The sequence below is a fragment of the Pelodiscus sinensis genome, chromosome 1 (assembly GCF_052426305.1).
Source record: "Pelodiscus sinensis isolate ZL-2025 chromosome 1, ASM5242630v1, whole genome shotgun sequence".
NCBI lineage: Eukaryota > Metazoa > Chordata > Testudines > Trionychidae > Pelodiscus > Pelodiscus sinensis.
Genome location: NC_143052.1, coordinates 183,967,320 through 183,988,221, shown reverse-complemented (window position 1 = coordinate 183,988,221; position 20,902 = coordinate 183,967,320). Strand labels below are relative to the sequence as shown.

Here is a 20,902-nt window from a genome sequence, read left to right as displayed (position 1 = left end):
GCAAAGGAAATCAGGATCAGGAAGGGGGCATGCGCATGTACCTTCAATGGAACGTTCGTAGCCATGCGCACCTTGGCATGTGCTGTGGATATCATTGTGGCCCCTGGGGCTTCCAAAGTTGAGTAGCCCCGGCATACACTCTCATGTATTGACCTGAGGACCCATAACTTTGTCACTTGCTACTTCCCATGATGGAGAAGGTACTCTGCCGCCACCTCTTGCTGCCCCCCTGCCAGCCTGGCTCAGTGCTGCACAGTGCTGTGTGGCTCTGCTCATGGGGAGGTGCTGCTGCTGACGCAGCAGGCGTGCTCTGCAGCTACCTCTTGTTGCCCCCATCCCCCTGCCAGTGGACAGCTCCTGCGCACGTGGCCTGGATCAATGCGGTGTGGCTCGTGGGGAGGTGCTGCTGCTGGAGCCCACAGCAATGAGGCATGCCCGGGAAGCAGTTCAAGGTGCCTCAGGCTGCATACAAGCAGGCGGCATGTTGAGGAGCCCTGATCTAAAACATATATATGATCTATAGTATTCCAAAGACACTACAAAACCATTAGTAACTAAGATGCATAATGCCCAAATGTAACCTTTTACATATATATTTTGTGCTGTCCCTTACCTCAGGCATGAATGAATTTGGACTTGTGAGGTTTAATGCGATTGTGGTAAATTTGTGCAAGGCACAAATATAATGAAAGAATATTACCTTCCTATGGGGTTCAGTTTCTCTAAACATTTCATTTGACTGGATTCCCACACTTAACTTATGCTCCTAGCATAACATAGGTGGACACTTTGTTGGCTCTCAGATTTTCTATTCTTTGAAAAGGATGATTCTGTACGAAGTGCCAGATCATCTGCACTTTTGGGATGAAATAGAGGGTTTCTAAATCTCAAACAAAATTGAAACACACAGAACTAGCTTTTGTCTCCCAATTCTGATGAGAAAATGGAAGGATGGATGGGGGACTAAGAAACCCAGTCAAATCTCTGTAGAGCCACCAAAATTCTGAAGATGATATACTTCAGACAAACAAAATCTGAAACTTTCAGAATGAGAAAACCCAGGTTGGTTTGGCAAACTACAGAGACTGGTGAAAACTTTCTGTAACTGGAATGAAGTATGATTCAATGCACTTGCGACTGTGGTAATTAAAAACTGAAGTGGAGTGTATCAGAGGGCCTTGTGAGCACAGAGTTTGTCTACACATATCAAAAGGCCAAAAAGCGAGGGTATCGTTGAGAGCTCATAGACTGGTTGTTTTAGGTCTCATTCTAGAAGAGACTCAAGAACTGGAATCTAGTCAGTATAGTAACTACATAGAAACGTGTATCAGTTTTTACAGAATTTTGTTACATATGCAATGAACAATGCAGAGAGCAAAAACAAACAGAAAATGAATGTTTAGGGAATTATTTTTCTGTTGACATTTCAAATTATGCTGAAATAAAAGTTACATTTGTTTGTAAAGCACAAGAGTAAAAATTAGCAATATCACTTTTCTATTGAGAAATGACATAGCTAATACTTCGGCAATTCATTGAGAGTGTACAATTTAAACGGATAACCGATGAGCCTGGGCTCATCAGTTAACCCTTACAGTTACACACAAGGCCCCCTCCTCCCCACACTGCTACCTGTATTAGAGGCAGCAGTACGGAGCAGCGAGGGTGCCAGTGGGAACTGGCAGGAGACAGATTTTAAGCAGGCTCCCCATGAGCACCAGCTCCCGCCTCCCCTTGTCCCTGGTAGCAGCATGAAGCGGGGGCAGGCAGGTGAGCTCCCTGTGTGCACCGGCTCCAACATGTAAACACTGAAAAATTTTCAGTGGTTACACATTTACAACCCCCCCCCCACACACACATTTTAACATCCCTAATACAAATCTTATTAGCCATTTCTATCTGTTTCCGAAAAGCAACTCCTCACACATCCAAATAATGACCTATGCCTGCTTAGCTTATGAGATCGGCAGCAGGTGGCAGCACAGCTTGTCTGCACCTGTCTTTTTTAACTGATGCACAATAACAAGAGATTATAAATAACTGGCCGAATACTTCAGGGGGTAGCCGAGTTAGTCCGTACAGGATAAACTAAAAAAATCCAACAAATGGTCTGGTAGCTCTTTATAGACTAACAAAACATATAGATGGTATCATGAGCTTTCGTGGGCACAGCCCACTTCTTCAGATGACTGGAGTTTTGAGTTTAGGATGTGCAGACCCAAAATAAATAGGGGAGACGGCAGAAGGGGGAAGAAGAAGGAAAAAAAAAGGGGGGGGGACAAGGAGCAGAGGGTATGACAATATCAAAGGGAAAAACAAGTAGGCAGAACTGACAATCTATAAACACGTAAAGATTGGATAGTTAAAAAGAAGCAGATAAGGATCAAAGGACAGCAATATATAGGAAGGGTACCAATGCAAGAATCTACACAGACAAAGAGATATTTGCACTTACATTAATTGTTAGGTTGATAATGGCTGTTAGAGAAAAGTATCCAACCATTTTATGAAAGAATTTAGTAGTAGAGCTTCTTACCGTAGAGCACGACTAAGCTTCTCATAGTTCATGGTGGGTTTATTTTTACGTTGTCCCCATTTCTGTGCAACCAGCTCAGGTTGATTGAGTTTAAACTCCCCTTCATCGCCAACCCAAGAAATACAGTCTCGAGCATCTTTGTCAGTAAGAAGTTCTAGCAAAAACTGCCATAGCTGAATCTGGCCATTGTTTCCTATTAATATAAAAAAAATTATTAAAATGGAATAAGCGCCATATTCTATGGAGCTAAAATTATTGTAAGATTTCAGTTTAAGATAGCTCATTATCCCTGTTACACAGTGGCCAAACATTTTTTTTTATAAGACCTTAAGTTAGATTCTAAATGCATAATTAGGCACTAAAATAGTTGGCCTGATCTCTTGGGCAGCATGCCCGGTAGTTCTCACTAAAATATTGGCCTGGAAGCATAGTTCTAAGGTTCCTATTTTTGAAAATGTGTCTTGTATCACAAGACACTTAATTTGTGTTTTGGAGACTGAAAAAGCAGCAATTCCTAACTGAGGGGAAAAGACAGAAAAGAAAGCAATATTGCAGAATAGAAACAAGGTAACAGGGGAGAAGATATAATATTAATGATACAAAGAATCTGGATGAAGAAAATCTAAGGAGAATTCTGAAATTAAATTGCATATCTAACATATAGTTCTCCATTTCATAGGGATTAGCAGGTCTCCAAATAGTGAAGTTAAAAACAGTGTAATAAAGAAAACTAAACAAACAGTATTCAAGTTGCCAAGTTAGAACTTTCCCCTCAGCTTCCTTCCGGAATGATCCGGTAAGGAGACGACTGAGTGGGAGCAATGGGGCACATTTCAGACAATGGTCAAACTTGGCTTTGTCTTATCTACAAGATAGCACTTCAATATAGTGCTCTTTAGCAGTGATTTAGTAAAAAGAGGCAAAGATTCCATACTGCATCAGCACTTCCTGTCACACTTGGGTTTTTCCCTACAGGCGTCACATCCAAGTGAGCAGCACTTACAAAATATGGCAAAATCGTATCTTAAAGGGATACAGCTACATGCTGTAAATTCACCATGTGATTTAACAGTTAAATATTTATAGCAATTAGATTAAAGTAAAATTGTGAAAACACCTGTTCTGTTCCCAGGTGAACTTCTGTCTTCTCCCGAGATTCTTGGTGCTCTCTGTACTTTAGCTGCCTTTGCACTGCTATTTATTACTTTAATGGTGGTTGGGGTAGCAGGCTGTACAGATGCTGGAATAATTTGCACAGCTGTGAAGCATTAAACATTGAAGAAAAATAATTATAACTTGTTGGTACAAATAATGGTGGGCGCATGCAGGTGTACACAGATAACATCTTTACTATGTACATGTGTGAAAGGACTCGTAGACTATCCGATAAGCAAATGCTCCACGTGGCATTTCACAGCAGCAGCGCTGCATGGAGCCCGGAGTCAGCAGGGGACTCTTAAAAAACTTTATCTTTTTTTAGTTGTTTACATTTAACACATTATTATACAATATTTGCTTTTGGGAAGGGGGGGGGGGAGAAGTTTGCTGCCTGATTGTGTATTTCTGGTTCCAAATCATGTGATCAGTTCATAAGTCTGAAGTTCATAACTCTGAGGTTCTAAAGCATAGGTTCCCAAAATGAGGGGCGTGAAGAAATTCCAAAGGGGGGTGCGAGGCGACCCAGGCCCTCTCCCCCACCCCTCCCAAGAAAGAGCCCGGTCCGTTCGGTGAAAAAATTCAGAAAATACCACGTGAAATGTCCGGTATTTTCTGTTTTTTCTGGCTTGGGCGTCTGCCGGAACATGCACAGCTTGGGCTGGCTGGGGAAGGCATCCCGGGCAGACTTCAAAATGGCCCCTTTAAAGGGCAACATTTGGAGAGGGTGGGGAGAAAGAGGGTCAACAACTTTTTCCCTGGAGTACCGGCACCTTTTTTTTTTTTTTTTTTTTTTTAAACACACACTGGTCCCGGGAATTAAAGGGGCCATGACTGTTTTTCAGCCCCGGTCAGTTCCTTTTTTTTGCTCAACAAGTTTTGCTGCTATTTTGGAGGGGGGGAAGGGAGGGGAAGCATGAGGGTTTCTCAAAAATCAAGAAGGGGGCGTGATGCCGAAAAGTTTGGGAACCACTGTTCTAGGAAGTGTGTGTCCACACACCCCCAATATTAACGTTCAAATTATTTTCCCTCTAACGAGTCACATGGATATTCATAAACCTTCACCTTAAGAATAATTTAAAATCATTGCTACCATATAAAATGTCATTGGTGTTAACACTGTATTATATATGTTAAGTTCTGCATTTTTAAAGAAGTATTTCTGATACATATTCCAAGAATGCAGTTCTGAACACCTGGTATTACAAATATTTCACGTGCATCATATTATGGTGCAGACTAATGGAAAACTTTATTGATCATCATAAAAAAATTAGAAACATTTATAATTCTGATTAAATTCTTAAATTGGCTAAAAAAATGAAGCGCTGCTTTCAAAATTCAAAAACGTGCAAAAGAGATACTATTTCTCTGTGGCTTCTCTGACTTTTTAGTAGCATGAGTGCTGAACCCAAATTCCTTATTGACAAGCACCTGTCTTAATCTACTGGTATGACTACTCACGCTGATCAATAGTAACTGTAGCTATTTCTCCAGAGTGTTCTTGACTGGCCAATACATCTGCCAAGTAAAAGAAAAATATTTAAATCTTTATTCAAATCATTACCCTAATAAGTCAATTGAATCATTACCCTAATAAGTCAATTGAATGCATATGCATATGCTTATTGTGTAAGTAGTGACTCAGAGAGAGGCGGCAGGTGGGGGAGGGGGAGAAGCAGGAGCCAGCGCTTGGGGGAGCCAGCGCTTGGGGGAGCCAGCTTAAAAGTTGATTTCCCTCAGCACCGTCTCTGTAGGGGGCAGGGGAAGCAAAGGCACAATGACGGGGACCAAACATGAGCTGGGAATCAGCTGATTCCTGGCTTGTGCCCAGTTCCCCCACTACGTCTCTGTCTTGGAAACATTTGAATATTCATTTTACATTGCATTGGTATGCAACCAATAAGGGAACCGGGGAGAAGATGAAAAAGAAGGGAAAGGAAGGGGAAGAAGGTAGCGAGAAGTGTGAGTGAAAGAGGAAAACAACTGGGGAGAGGCTGGTCTGAAAGCAGTGGGGTGCTGACACCAGCCTGAAGGGCTTCTCCCACCTTGTCGCTTCACCTCACCCCACCCCAGCCGCCTGGGTAGTGGCGGCCCCTGCTTAGCCCCAGCCGCCCCCCGCCAGTGGCAAGGCAGCAGGTCCTTGTGTGTACATGCTGGCTGGACTGGGAACAGCTGGAGGCCAGAGGGAGGCTCCTGCTGATCAAGAAGGGAATAAGGTCCGTCCAGCAGCACCAACGTGGGCGGGAGGAAAGAGGGCTCGCAGGGTGGCTGATTCCTTGGTCTCTCCTCCCACACGAGAAAAGGGGCAGGAGATTGGCCTTGGGGCACCTGGAAGTTTCTCCTCTAGCTGCAGCAGCCCTCCATGCAGCGCTGGCTGCTGGATCAGCTGCCCTCCATGTGGCCTGCCAACTGGGCTACGTAGCAGCTGCAGGAGCTGGAACCAGGGTCGCCCCAGTAGGAAGAGCCTCACCACAGCCTGAGCTCCAGTTACAGCACAGTAACTCAATTAGCAGCTGCATGGCAATGTTGCCACAGCTTACACTGACCCCACCGAGCCAATCATCAAGACATGGGGGCATGGCTTGGCAGTGTGCTATGACCCAGTAGCCAGCAGTTCGTGGCCCAGCACTGGTCTGTGAACCAGCCGCTGGTAACCACTGTTCTCAAGAATTAGCTTAGTACCTTTCACATATACAAGAAACTGCAACTATATTCTGTATCTATCTACTGTATATTTGAGAGTTTGTCGTCTGTTTTTTCAAGAACACTTCATAAATTGTAACAGCAGGGGACTAGGGAGTTGTGCACTTTGCTCTCGCTCCCTGACCGTGACAGGAAGGGGAAGAGCAAACAGCCCCGGTATGTATCTCGGGGGGGGGGAGGGGGGGGGCGGCGGGAGGCTTCAGCCCCCCTGCCTACCGCCCTACGCACATTCCCCCGTTCCCCATACAGAACTCCAAACCTGACTCCTGCACCCCACATACCCCAGCCTGCTGCTCTGAGCCTCTCCTCATCCCACACCACTGCTCTGAGCTCCCCCACATCCCCAAGCTCCTGCCCTGATTCCTGCACTCCCTCACCCCAGTACTCCCCCCCCTCTTCCTTGAGCCCCCTCCTAGACCCTACACTTAAAATTCAGGAAGGTCTGGGAGGGAGGAGAAACAGGGACCATGGGAGAGGTCCATTACAGGAGGAGGGGCCAGGACTGGGGGGGGGAGGGAGGGGGGGGCGGCTGGGAGAGAGGTTGGAGGGCTGCAAGCCATGAGACCTCTCCCCTCGCGACTGGAGGAAGAGAGAGGGAGTCAGGCTTAGGCCAACCCCCCATCAGCCAGAGGGAGCAAGCCGGACTAGCCGTAGCCTCAGCCTGGCTCAACCATTCCGCCTCCACCCCGGCAGCTGGCCGATTGCCACGCCTTGGCCCTCCCCGGCAACCGGGGCTGCCTACCCCCCCGAGAGGGGGTTGGCGAGCGTAGTGAGCAGGGGGCACCATCCCTTAGTATTCGCTTATCTTGTATTTGACACCCTCCCTTTCACTGCTAATGGAAAGTGGGAAAACAATTTGGGCTGTTCACAACTGTCCTTATCTTTCCACACACAAAAACAGTAACTAAATCAGCCATTGAGAAAGCTCACATACATTTTCGAAGAAGCTCCAGGTGGCTCCAAAGGATTTCTCCACGAGGGACTCTCTGGAAGAAGTCCTCTTGATTGAGGCTACATAACTCTCGGCCTGGAATACTAAGAGTATTGAGGTCTATGTCAGTCATGCTGAATTCCTTCATCACCCATACCACCCAGTGGAGTACTTGGTCTGTTGACCACTGTACAGGGTCTAGGAAAAAAAGAAGAGAAATATATTATACAACTGATAAAAGGTTGTGTCACTGTCTATTTTAGACATTATAAAACCATTCCCTATAATCAGTAACAATAAAAAGAACCAGAGAGGAAACACTTTTCCATATAATTAAAATAAGTATGACCAACCAAGCATATCAATGAGTTGTTACATTTAAAAAGACCTAATTACATTTTCGTTAACAGCGTATAAAACTATACCACACATTCTATGCATTGAGAAACAAAAGGGAAGAGAGTGGATGGTGTGGAAAGCCACAATACAAATAAAATGCCGATTCTCAAGATGCTACTCAAACTACTCCTATGGACCTGCTAATTTGCTTTCTATGGCTTTGCCTGAGACAGTGCAGTATCTGGAGTACAAGTCAAGTGTCTCACTTGGATCACCACTTCTTTTTACCACTTCTGAAGATTTAAGCCCTCTACTGCTCTCTCTAGCAATTTTGTTTTATTCCTTCTAATATTAAACATTAGATTTCTGTATGTTGGGATGGGATCTCCTTCCCCAAATGTTAGATCAGTAACATTGTGTGCAACCAGGGATACTGGTGACTAGCTAGAGTTCTAATAAACGTCATTAAGCTTCCTAACTTTTTTTGAAAAAGGATAGATATTTGTTTTGCCTTGTTGTAACTAGGCCAATCTGGGTGAACAGTTAGAACAAATACCTGTCAAAAATTGTTTCACATGCAGGATTAATTTTTCCCCTGTACCTATTGTCATATTGTATAGCTTCTTTAGGCTAACACTATACTCCATAATAATGCCTTCTGTGAGCACACCTTAACTGTGGAATATACCGTGGGCTAAGAAAGTTGTTAAGCTCTCTTGGGTTTTGGAGGATAATCTAACTTCTGGGAAGCCCCAACAAAAAAGCAACTTGGCAATATGCAATGCATAGATACAGTTTGTGATTTTCGAAATAGAAGTTTTCAGGAAGGTTCTCTCCTCATCTCGTCCCCTAAGATATGATTTTTGCTTTTTCTTATCTGGTTTCCTAAGAGGCTTTGGAGTTCCATGGCTGAGAAACGTGCTTTAGTGGTCACTCCCATAGATCATGCAACTCTTTCTGGCAGGGTCTGGATCTTACACTCAGTCAGCAGAAACCTTTCGATTAAACAGTTCTGAAGCTAGAACCACTGGCACATGTACCAAAATGCAACACTGAGAAATGAACAGTGCCAGAGTTCTAAAAATGTTGTTTTAAAGAGCTAACTTTGCATTTGTAGCACACTAGTGGTGGGAGTTCTAACCCTAACTCCTGGAAGTCACAAAGAACATCCTCTGTTCCAGACAATAAGCTTGTTTCTTAAAAGAGTTAGGTAAGCTGTCTGCCACAACATCAAAAATTATCTACTTCAGTTGCTGCCTTGTCTCCTGTAATAATTTTGGCTTCACAGAGTATGTGAAAATACAATGAACTTAAGATATCTATTGATAAACTGTGGTTCCAAAAAGCAGTTGGGTCATTTTTTCCCTTGATTTAGTATTTTCTGATTGTTCCATGCTTCCAGCAAAAACAACCTGAAGGAGGAAATGACAGCCAGAAACAGCTGTGTAGGACACTTTGTTTCTTTGAGACAAAAATAAAACTGGAAGAACAGAAGAGAGATGTTAAAGGATGGAAAAATCCTGGAAGATGGTCAGTTGTTTAGCTTACTAGCCAGAACAGATAATGGAGAGGAAAAGAGTCTGCAATATCACTATACACCAGGGTTTGTTTTTTCTCCAAGTTCCAATTCTCACTGTTGCAAAACTTGCGGGATTCTCAAGAGAGGCACATTATTTCAAAAAGCATTGATGGGAGTTGAAAAAAATCAACTCCCAGCAGAACCACAATTTACACACATTTATTAGGGATGTTAAACATTTTTGTAAACATGTAACTGCTGAATTTTCGAGCAGTTACATATTTATACACTGGGGGAAAGTGGGAGCCCTCTTGCATGCCCCTCCACACTGCTGCCTCTGTGTGAGGCAGTGGAGGGAAGGTGGTGGCTCCACGGAAACTGGCATGTGCCAAGAGCCATCTTAAAAGCTGGCTGGTGCCTGCTCCCCCATGCTGCTGCCTCTGAGGGAGGCAGCAAGGGTTGAGGGGGTGGGAAGGGCAGGCAGCATCATGGGAGCCATCAACCGATAACTCAGGTTTATTCGTTAATCATGTAAACAAGTACACACTAACATCCCTAATATTTATAGAAAGGCGAGGCAAAAAACCTGAAATCTCATCTATGGGGGAATCATAAGAAAATTCATTTACAAAAAACTAGAGAGGCATATATTATTATAAAACACCAACAAGGCATTCAGAAAACAAAAGATCCTCATGTGCCTCCTTTCTCTTGAATTCTATGAAGTCAGGAAAATCTGATATGTTTTTTAAAAACTATCCTTTTTAGTATTCACTTTATTAAGACTTTTCTACTACAAGTAAGGATGTTAAATTTCGATTAATCAGCTAATTGAGTAGTTGATGGCATTTCCTGTGGGGACCATACCACAGTTAAAAGGCAGAGGCACAGCACTTGGACCCGGCGCGAGCTCGGACTGATTGAGTATTAAGGATATTAAGGACTAGTCGATTTCCCCCCCACCTTGCTGCCTTTATCAGATAGAGGCAGCAAAGGGGGGAGGGGGAAAAGAAGGGGTGTTTCAAAGGGGCAGCGCCACACAGCTGAGCCTGGGATCAACTATGTGGTGCTGCAGTGCATGGAGCCTGCTGGGGACTCATGCATTTCAAAGCTGTCACGCTCTTCCTGCTGGGGACTCTTATGCATTTCAAAGCTGACATGCTGCATGCAGCCCAGGGCCAGCGGGACTTCCCGCTGGCCCTGGGCTGCTCATGGACTTCCACATTCCTCCTTTGATATGTACAAGAGCCCCACCGGAGGCTCTTGTACATGTCAAAGGAAGAATGTGGAAGTGCCTATCCACTAGTCAATGGAAATTCCATTGATTACTCAACTAGTCAATTATTTGTTACTTAACATCCTTATCATTGAGTACCCGCTCATCCCGGGTGCTCCATTGCATCTCTGCCTAACCTCCCCTGTGGTGATGGTGCTGGGTGGAACTGGCTTTTAAGACAGCTCCCCCTAGCACTGGCTCCTGCTCCCTCCCTTGCTGCCTCTATATCGGGGGGAAGGGGAGGAGAGCGACTAGTTGAGTAGTGACTCGACTACCTGATAAGCCTACGTGTACCGGGTAGTCAACTAGTTGCTTACATCCCTACTACCAAAAGGAGGTAATTTCAAAATATCTATATGCTTTGGTCAGGAAGAAGCCAACTTAGTTTTATATGTATTTCTCACCTATATATGGAAAACAATTGTAAACCTTTGTCAATGTGTCACCACTGTAACTTCAATGATGATTTTCTTCTTTGAAAAAGGAATGTTTGAATACTAACATATGTATAAAGTTTAAGAAACTCTTGTAATTCAACACTAAATGTTTTTAGTATTATGTTGAAGGATGTAACTTCTCTTCTTGCATGCTATGAAATTTCAAAAGATATTCACTATAGTATTCCCTTGTATATCTGTGACTGAATTTCTCTCTTTCCAAGTACCAAAACCAAACAATGGCAAGAAAGGGCAAACAATCAGAAATTGTTGTGATGTGTTTTGTACCATCTTGAATTATCACTTTGTCTTCTTCAACAAGACAAATAAAGCAGCAAGTTTCTGGGAGTCTGTTTACGTATTGCAAGTTGATACAGTGAATAACACTGGAGAGTATATCACAATGCTTTATCATATCCATTTTTCACCTGTAGAGTCCAGGGTTCAAGTGTAATATAGGTATCAAGAAAAAGTTCCAATTTAGCTCCCAGAACAAATCTATAGACATTACATACACTATAATGCAAGCACAATTAGTTTATTCCATGATGACCCTCTTTTGAAAAGATTTTTGTAACTTAAAAATTAAATATTTGAATGTAAGTGTGGCTTTTCAAACAAATCTGTTACTAGTAGGAGAGCACTTTAATAAATGAGGTCCTTATAACATATAATCATCAAATGATTCTCATTGCAATTGAAAGTAAGTGCATTTTATTACCATAAGGTATTCCAAGGCGTTCTTGCTCCTTTCTGTAGCCTTCCAATGCTGCAGCCCATCGAGTCACTTGCTCAGAGGTCTCATCAGAAATTGTTGTAATGTGTTTTGTGCCATCTAGGGTTATCACTTGGGCTTCCTCAACAAGGTGAGCTTCAGCTTCACCATGGTGGGCATCTGGATCGATAACTACCTCAACAGTTTCCACGGGTTTTACAATTTCAAGGATGTTTAACTTGGGCTCTATTCCTAGATATGGAGGAAAACACATAAGACAAAATATATTATCTTTGAGCATTGCAAAAGCATTACAGGTTTCATTTATATCTCGCCCAACATACTGTTACTACAGGGATGGGCAAAATCCAGCCCCCAGGCCAGATGCAGCCCGCCCAACATTTCTCTAGAGCCTGTCCAACTGACTAGCAGAGAGTGTATACTTACAGCCGGCAACATGTGTTCAGCTGCCCCTCTGCCACCTTATTCAGTCCTGCAGCTGAGCTGCTCCCAGGACTCTCCTGCTAGCTGTGCAATGTGGGGGTGGGGGAAGTGGGGCAATAGAGGAGAGAATGCTGAAGTCAGGACATCTCCCTGCCCCTCTACCCCATCTCTGCAGAGCTGGAGTCGAGGAGAGGGAGACACATAATGGAGCTGCTCCAATCTGAAGCATGGATGGTAAGTGACCCAGAGGAGTGTCTGTCTTATGAGGCAGTGCACTGTTTCTAAGACTTCAGCGCTTGGGCTCTCACACACACTTGCACACTCTCCTCCCCTTCTCCCCCGTACCCATATTTGCAGAGCAGAGGAGGAGGGAGACACTAGAGCAGGACAGCTTTCCCTATCTTAAAGACAGGCATGGTTTCTCTCAAACTTACCCAGCAGCAACCAGCACTCTGTCACTGTCACAAACGTTTTGTGCCACACATACAGAGTCATTGTCACAGACACACTGTCACACACACTCTCCCACAAAGTCTGTCTCTCACAGAGTTTCTCTCTCTCTCTGTAGCCCCCTTCCGCCTGAGGCCCTGCCCCTCCAGGGAGCCCAGAGCTGGCCTGTGTCCACGTACCAAAATTCATGAAGTGGCCCCCCTGCAAAAATTATTGCTACATACAATTATTGCTACATGCTAAGACTCAGATACAGAAAACACCAATGCATTCACAGTTAGCATCACATTTTCAGAAGACATGCTATCAAGGACAGCACACTCAATGTGATATTTCTCCTCAATCTTCACTGAGTATTAGGAATATAAAAGTGAACACATGTAAATGGACAACTGGTGAGCATGGACTCATTGGTTAAACTTCATGGTTACATGCAGCCTGTCCCTCAGTGCTGCTGCCTCTGTTACAGAGCCAGCAGCACCAAAGTGATGTTAGGGGGAAGGGCAGGTAAGGAGGCAGCTCCCCAGGAGCCAGTGTACATGGGAAGCTGGCTTAAAAGCCAGCTGCCTGTGTGCAGTAGCTCCTTGGGAGCCACCTCCCCCCGTGTAAATGTGCAATCCCTGATATTTTCAGACGTTATGCTTTTATTAAAGTAAATGTGTTTTAACATCCCTACTTAGCACACACTAAGAATTTAGTAAAGTGAACATAAAAATAACTATGTCCTGTCAATCCACAATTCAATGTGCTTCAAATTCAAATATTTATTTATAAACCCACACGCTCCTATTCAACAGATCTGTACGTATACCTAAGGAACACTTGTCTTATGAAGAAACTATATTAGGTTTAAAAAAAAAAAGGTACCACTTTCAGTCTTCAAAAACTGGTTATTTTAAAAGCGCCTTTGAAATAATTACACATGCTTTGGTTAGCATCATTTTAAGATAACCTATAAAGGTACATCTACATTGCAATAAAGGCCTGCAGCAAGGCTGTAGCTAGCCTGAGTCAGCTGACTTTGGATCATGGGTGGGGGAGTCAACAACCATGCTCAGCTCCTGGGCAAGGTGCCTGTGAATGGAGGGCTGTGCGCCGGCTCCAAGCTCCCAGAAGGGACAGGGCCTCTGGCGAAGGGACGGAGCTGAGAGCAGTGCTGTTCAGACCATGGACAGCACTGCAACCCCTCTCCCCCACACAATAACCTTGCAACCCCCACACAACTCCTTAGAATACTGTGAGACTTCAGATTTAAGTAGTTGAAATAATGAATTTTTTTATAAAAAAAAATCTTATTACCGTGAAATTGGCCAAAATGGATTATAAATTTGCTAAGGCCCTAAGCATGAATAGTAGTTATATTTTTAATGCTAGTTAAAAATGATAATGCATGAACGTAAATATACTTACAATATGGCTTACCTTGCATTTTAGCAAATAAAATGCTTAACTGCTTACCTTGCCGGGATATTACTTGTACACTAAGCTGGACCGTTCCATCTGTCTTTACTCCTTGATCAAAGAGACTGCGATCTGGATCCAGCTTTATATCAAGAAGGAAATTGTTTTTAAATTGCTAGATTTATAATTGAATGCTTTTATAAAGTTATGTTGTATTTTCAATTCAAACCTCTATCTATATTAGGGTATCAGAATACTTCACTTCCTATCTAGAGCTATCAAATATTTTCAAATAAAGGCTGCAAATATTTTTAGTCTTAATCACAAACTGTGTGTAGTACTGTACAATAGCAGACATGCTCTTTAACCAGAGAAATTTGAAACTTGAAATCTAAAGAAAAACCAATCTATTCTGATTAACAGTAGCTCGTTAATCAGTAGAACCTACAATCTAGTTAGTTTTAAAAGAAATTAGTTATAAGCAGTTTGCTGCTATGTAAAAGACCCAAAGAATGCCATAGGGGAAATATGATGCCCACTATAAACAATATACTGTCAAGAAAAATATGTTACTCTAATGTTAGATCGTAATTGCAACAATACACAAAAGTGTGATACTTAAGTTGACAGTGTCCCTTTCATATGAATACTTACTACTATTTAATGGTCAATTAAATTGTCTAGACAACGTTTGCTTCCTTAGCTATATGCCTCTGAAATATTACATCATGCCACATTGGCAGCGGTTCGGCCTCATTCTTTAATACATCTTTTACATGGATAGGAACTCCCTTATTTTACATTAGTATCTCCCTCTCTTGTACACAAACTTTCTGCAGAAAGTCATTTATTTCACTCAACAGTATATTAAAAAAAGAAGTATTAATGATTTGTTCAAGGTAATAGAATTCAAAGTGACATCTAATTTCCCAGCCAGCGTGGAATCAGCTGGGAGCTATTTCCATCAGAGATTGACTGAGATATCCAGAGGACACCGAGAGTAGGGCTAACAGTCCCGATCACTAATCTGCTATATTTGCTACTGAGAACCAGCTAGAGCAGGGATTGGCAAAATATGGTCCCTGGTCTGCATCCGGCCTGCCTAACATTTGTCTGGCCTGTCATGATTCCCAGCAACTGACATGGGTCAGCAACCTATAGCTCTGAAGCCACTTCCAGCTCTTTTAGTATCCTGGAGATGGTGAGGGGGCAGCTAAAGCCCAGCCATGCTGCTGCCCGCCTGCTATGGCACCCCACTGCTCCTGCTGTTGTCCTGTCTCTGTGCTTCCCAGGTTCCTAGAGGCGGCTCACTGTGTGGCTCCCCCTCCTATCTTTACCCCCCAGTATCATCTTCACAGCTCTCATTGGCTGGTACTTGCAGACATGGGCAACACATGGAGACCCACTACTCCCCTATGCCCAGCGGGCATGCACACATATTCCATGGCCACTTCTGGAAACAGCATGGTATCAGCACATGCAGGCAGTCTTCCTGAGCCCTGCTCTGCTGCTGCCTGTGGTAAACCTTATCTTTCCTTCTTTTCACCATTTTATAAGATAAGGCTATGTCTTCACTAGAAATGTCTTCCTGCCCCTGAGTTAATCCATCTCCTCAAAAAGGCAGTAGACAAATATATACATCCATCAGGTGCTACGCTGACTTAACTATGTTGCTTAAGCGTATGAATTTCTCAGACCCGAGTGACAGAGATAGCTCAACCTAATTTTTAGTGAAGACCTGGCCAAAGAGACAGAAAGGTAAAGAGGGATTTCTTTTTTCCACCACTGATCTAATCAAAACCCCAAGTGAGGCTAACACCAGTGGTAGAAGATTCATTCTTTTTAGTCACATGACTGCCTTTGGTTACATCTGCTACAGAAGCAATTATATTAGCAGAACTTAAATACTAATTTCATATTCCACAGCTAATATATCACTGCCATTGAATCTGTGTAATAAGTTAAAATCTGCTTTAAACAACAGAAAGGTAAGAGTAGATTTCTGTGTAGGGAGTGATAGCAAATAGAGCTTTATAGAGGATCAGTTAAAACTTCACTGTTTTTAGATTCATTAATTGGTAGCTTAGATATACTGAAAGTCTACTGTAATATTTAAAAATTACATTTTGTCAAAGACTGACACTGTAACTTAGTGACTACAGGCTGGACTTCCCTAGTCCGGCTCCCTCACGACCTGACCGGTCCTGGATGAGGGATTTTGCCAGATTAGGAGAGGTCATATCTGCCGCCTTCTGCTACCAGCCCCCTAGTCCTGAACCCGTCTCAGGCCCCACTGCCTTGCTGGTCCCCATCCCTCCTTGCCTACCACGCCAGGCAGTCCTGCTGGGGCATGAAGTGCAGCCCAGCTATGGCCTGCCGATCAGTCCCGCTGGGGTGCGCTGTGCTCTGGGGCCCGCCAGTCAGCCCTGCTGGGGTGCTCCACCGAGACTCTCTGGTCCTGCATGATCAGTGGTCCTTTTAGGCCACAGATGTTGCCAGACAAGAGAGTACTGGTTTACAAAGGTTCAACCTGTAGTCATTTTCACACAACAGTAGGACAAAGTCAATAGTATCATGAGAGAGATCTAAAACAAAAATGTAATCGGCTCTGAAATAACTCTTAGCAGCTACAGAAAAGTCAGCTTTATCATCAGAATTTCTTTCTTTGGGCCTTCAAACCTCCCTAATATTTCCTGCTAATCCTAATCTACTTGAAAAATGTATATATAGACCGAGTATGACAAAACCTTTTATACTACCTCAGCTTCATAATACAATATACTAGTCATTGAAGAATCTAATTCAGACATTAATATCTGATATATCTTTGTGTCTTAAATATGTGATTATTTTTCCAGTAACATATTTCTAAGCTTGATTTTTTTAATTATACGAAGAATCTCTATTTACACTCTTTGACAAGAGCGGCTGAATCAGGACTCCTGGGGCAGAGCAGCTGGGGTGCTGCCAGGTTGGTCCAGTAGTATCAAGGAGTGGTGCTGCGGGACCAACCGGCAGCGCCCCACCTGCTCTACCACAGGACCCGGGCTTTGCTCCACGTCTCCCTGGTCTGCTGGGGGGGGCACTAGCTGCGTCCCCCCCCAGCAGACCAGGGAGACGCGGAGCAAAGCGGCGGAGGACCCGGGCCGGACCGCGGCGCTTCCAGATCAGTGCCGCGGGTCCGGCCCGGGTCCTCCGCGGCTTTGCTCAGCGTCTCCCTGGTCTGCTGGTTCCCCCAGCAGACCAGGGAGACGGGGAGCAGCTTTTCTCGCCCCGGAGGAGGCGGGCGGCGGGACCAGGCATCCCACCGCTTCAGTCCTCCAGGGTGAGAAAATCCCAGTTCGTAACTGCGGATCCGACATAAGTCGGATCCGCATAACTCGGGGACTGCCTGTATTTGTAGCAGGATTAGAATGAGAAAAAAAAAACCCTGAAAGAATATTTGCCATTCAATTTTTGCATTTTGTCTTCTAGAAAAACTATCTTCATTATTTTGTATTTTAAAAAAAATGACCTTCTTAGAACTACAAGTTGCCTCTGGGAGTTTTGATCGACAAGGATAAGATAAGACATAAAATCCATGCTTGCTTTCTGCAAAAATACGAGGGTAACTTTTAAATACTCGGAATATCACTCCTGCAGCCAGTATGATCAAGCATTTGTTATAGCAGCTCCTAGTCTAGAGATAAAGAAATACAGTAAACTTCTGATAATCCGGCACCTTTAGGACCCAGGGGGTGCCGAATTATCAAATATGCCGGACTATCAGAAGGGGGGACTATGAGGGGTCTTGGGTGAGGTGGAGGGGATGCCACCCTAGACCCCTCATAGCCCCCCCTTCCGATAGTCCGGCTCTGCCCCAGGCATCCCCGATTCAGCCGCTGCTGGTCAGTTTCAGAAGCGGCTGACTTGGGGACGCCTAGGGCAGAGCAGCGCTACGGGACCAACCTGGCAGCACCCCACCTGCTCTGCTCCAGGCGTCCCCGATTCAGCCACTGCTGAAATTAACCAGCGGCTGATTCCGGGAAGCCTGGGGCAGAGCAGCTGGGGTGCTGCCGGGTTGGTTGGGGACGCCTGGGGCAGAGCAGCTGGGGTGCTGCTGGGTTGGTCCCGTAGCGTAGGCCCTTGGTGCTGCAGGACCAACCTGGCAGCACTCCAGCTGCTCTGCCTCAGGTGTCCCCAAGAGTAGCTGAGGTGCTCCCGGGTTGGTCCCGCAGCCCTGAGGGGCAGCGCTACGGGACCAACCCAACAGCACCCCAGCTGCTCTGCCCTCGGCTTCCCCGATTCAGCTGCTGGTCAGTTTCAGCAACGGCTGAATCGGGGAAGCAGGGTGCAGAGCAGCTCCAATTGTCCGGCTGCCCGGAGCACTTCCGGGTTCCCGATGGTGCCGGACCATCAGGAGTGCTGGAGCACTGGATGCTGGACAAATGGAGTTTTACTGTATATATACAAATTGTAATAAATACTCAGACAAAAATTCAGTGGAAGTGCCAGAATATATAGCACACATGTAACCACATATGTAACCACATATAAGGGCCAGCAAATATATCTTACATACTCTGTTAAATCTCTCTGTTACTACCCCACTAGGGCTGAAGTAAAGTGATTTCAATGTATGCCAGTGACCTTTGCTACAAGTCTAGAGAAAAGTCTTTTAGTGTTAACAAGACTCGAAGGAAATTAGAAAGGTTTAGAAAGTCTTTATTTAATGGCATCATCCTTTAAACCTTTGAGGTAACCACCTATTTAAAAAAATACACTTTAAAAAAAAATAATATGCCCTCTAAACAACACAAAACAATGCTATGTAAAACTTGTCTGGCTTCTAAATTCAGAAAAATCTGTAAAAAGTAAAACCTCCCACAGGTACCAGAGAATAGTCAAATCACCTGACTTAAGGAATGTATTTCTTAGTGTATCATGTGTTCAAAATCATGCTACTTATTTTTCCCCAAAATTGATAAGACATGCTGCTAATCAAGATGATTTTCTGAAATGAACTATAGACATTTTCCAGTTTTTATTTGCAATAAATACATAATTAATTGATACACATAAAATAGTTTGAAGTTGGTAAGACTGACAGTTGTAAGACTGACTCTTATTATCAAACTGAGGAGTGAGCCCCTATACAAACATCACACTAGACGGAAGAGACTGAACAGAACTATTTTCACAGCATAGTTTGAACCCTCAGAAGTAGTTTTCTCCTTATTTTACCTGGATATCTTGCAGGCAGATTTCATGTGCATCCAAGGAACACTGAAGTCTTGGTTCCAACAACTTCTTAAGATTTCCAATCGGTTCATTGATATCAATAGCCTGACTCACGAATTCTGCTGTGGTGTACGTCTGTTCCACGATGCTTAAACACCAAAGAAATTATCATTAACTGGATGTTAAACAGAACAGTTTTGAAAGTGTGCTCATTGTGTGTTCAACAGAAGCAAAATCTATGGCTAGTTCACACAGCTATTCAGTTTTTTTGTAAAGTGAATGTTTACACCAAACATTTTAGTAGTTTATTGAAAGCCATACTGAGGGTATGCCTACACTGCCTGCAGCAGCAAGCCTCTCAGCTTGAGTTAACAGACTTGGGTTTGCACAGTCCAAATTCTTCCCAAGAATAACTTTATAGGGATGAATTTGGCCCCAGGAAAACTGAGGTAAGAACTAATGAAAATCTGTGTTCTTCCAGCGATAAATGTAGACCCAGCATTTGATTCAGTTAAAGGGAAATATACAAATCTGTTTCAATCATAGTTTTGTTTTTGTGCAGCCAGAAAGTACTGAAAAATTGTCCTAAAGAAGGTTTGATTGCAGTTTGTATATAAAGGCCTGAATTGTGCTTTTTTCCTTTTAATGTATCAATGTCTTTTCAAAATTGTGGTGCCCAATACCAACATCCTCCCCCGCAAGTGATTCCATTTAACTGAAATCCAGCAATATGTGTGGCAGTAGTTAGAACTGCAAGTAATTTTAAAAAAGACACACTGATTTTCAGGTCTGTACTTGCCTTACATTTATATCTCACTTCAAACAGCTTGTTGGTATTTCTTAAAAGCACACCAGCTATTTTTAAATAAATTGTATTTAATATCTTTTTGTGAATAGTGCCTAGACAACTGCAATGTTGAAGTGCTTTTTGAAATAAAAAAATCCTTTTAAAATTATTTAAAAAATGTTGTCATTTATTGAACATCTACATTCTTTTATTTGCCCAGCTGTATCCCAAAATCTGAAACAGATACTAAAATTAGCACATATAAAAGACAGCTGCCTGGGACAAAAACAGTAAAATGTTTCATTTCTGAATACAAGAAGTCTGACAATAAAAATGAAAAAAAAATATGACGACTAAAACAGTCAAGAGAGTCAAAAGAGATAGAAATGGTCACTTCCTGCACTTTCCAAAAGGTCTCCAACTAGCATAACTAACTTAGAAATGGAATTTAAGTGACTTATCAGTTAAATAGGAGATTTGGGGTAAAGACGGAAGCAGAACCTTGATATCAGAAATGCTAAGACAATGTGATTCACTCAATTTCTTTTACAAATCTCTAATTAGTTAGTAAAATAGTAAAATAAGGATAATGATTGTTCCGTTCTGTATTTTGTTTTAAGATTACAAATAAGCCAGATAATGTGTTTGGAAATACAGGTTAAAACTCTAAAGTTAGGGGGGAGGGATAGCTCAGTGGTTTGAGCATTGGCCTACTAAACCCAGGGTTGTGCGTTCAATCCTTGAGGAGGCCATTTGGGGCAAAAAATCTGTCAGGGATGGTACTTGGTCTTGCTGTGAAGGCAGGGGACTGGACAGTATGACCTTTTGAGATCCCTTCCAGTTCTAGAAGATAAGCCATCTCCATTAATTTAATTTATAAAATTCGAGAGACTCTGTTTCGGCAACATTTGTGGTCTGGCAGGACTACAGATATTACTGGACCAGAGAGCCACAGCTGAACAAGTTCAGGGTCCAGCCTGGGCCAG

At 43.4% G+C, this 20,902-nt stretch overlaps 1 protein-coding gene across 2 annotated transcripts in view; it reads right to left on the bottom strand.

Moving 5' to 3' along the window:
• GABPA (GA binding protein transcription factor subunit alpha) overlaps nt 1-20,902 on the bottom strand; it is a 35,635-nt gene that overhangs the window by 4,827 nt on the left and 9,906 nt on the right. For both annotated transcript variants that reach the window (XM_075910125.2, XM_089773549.1), the window contains 7 exons: nt 19,133-19,277; nt 13,967-14,051; nt 11,621-11,866; nt 7,332-7,526; nt 5,156-5,212; nt 3,654-3,794; nt 2,537-2,729 (listed from right to left, as the gene is read on the bottom strand). In XM_075910125.2, the coding sequence (XP_075766240.1) occupies nt 2,537-2,729; nt 3,654-3,794; nt 5,156-5,212; nt 7,332-7,526; nt 11,621-11,866; nt 13,967-14,051; nt 19,133-19,277 (1,062 nt within the window). The remainder of the gene's footprint in view (nt 1-2,536; nt 2,730-3,653; nt 3,795-5,155; nt 5,213-7,331; nt 7,527-11,620; nt 11,867-13,966; nt 14,052-19,132; nt 19,278-20,902) is intronic.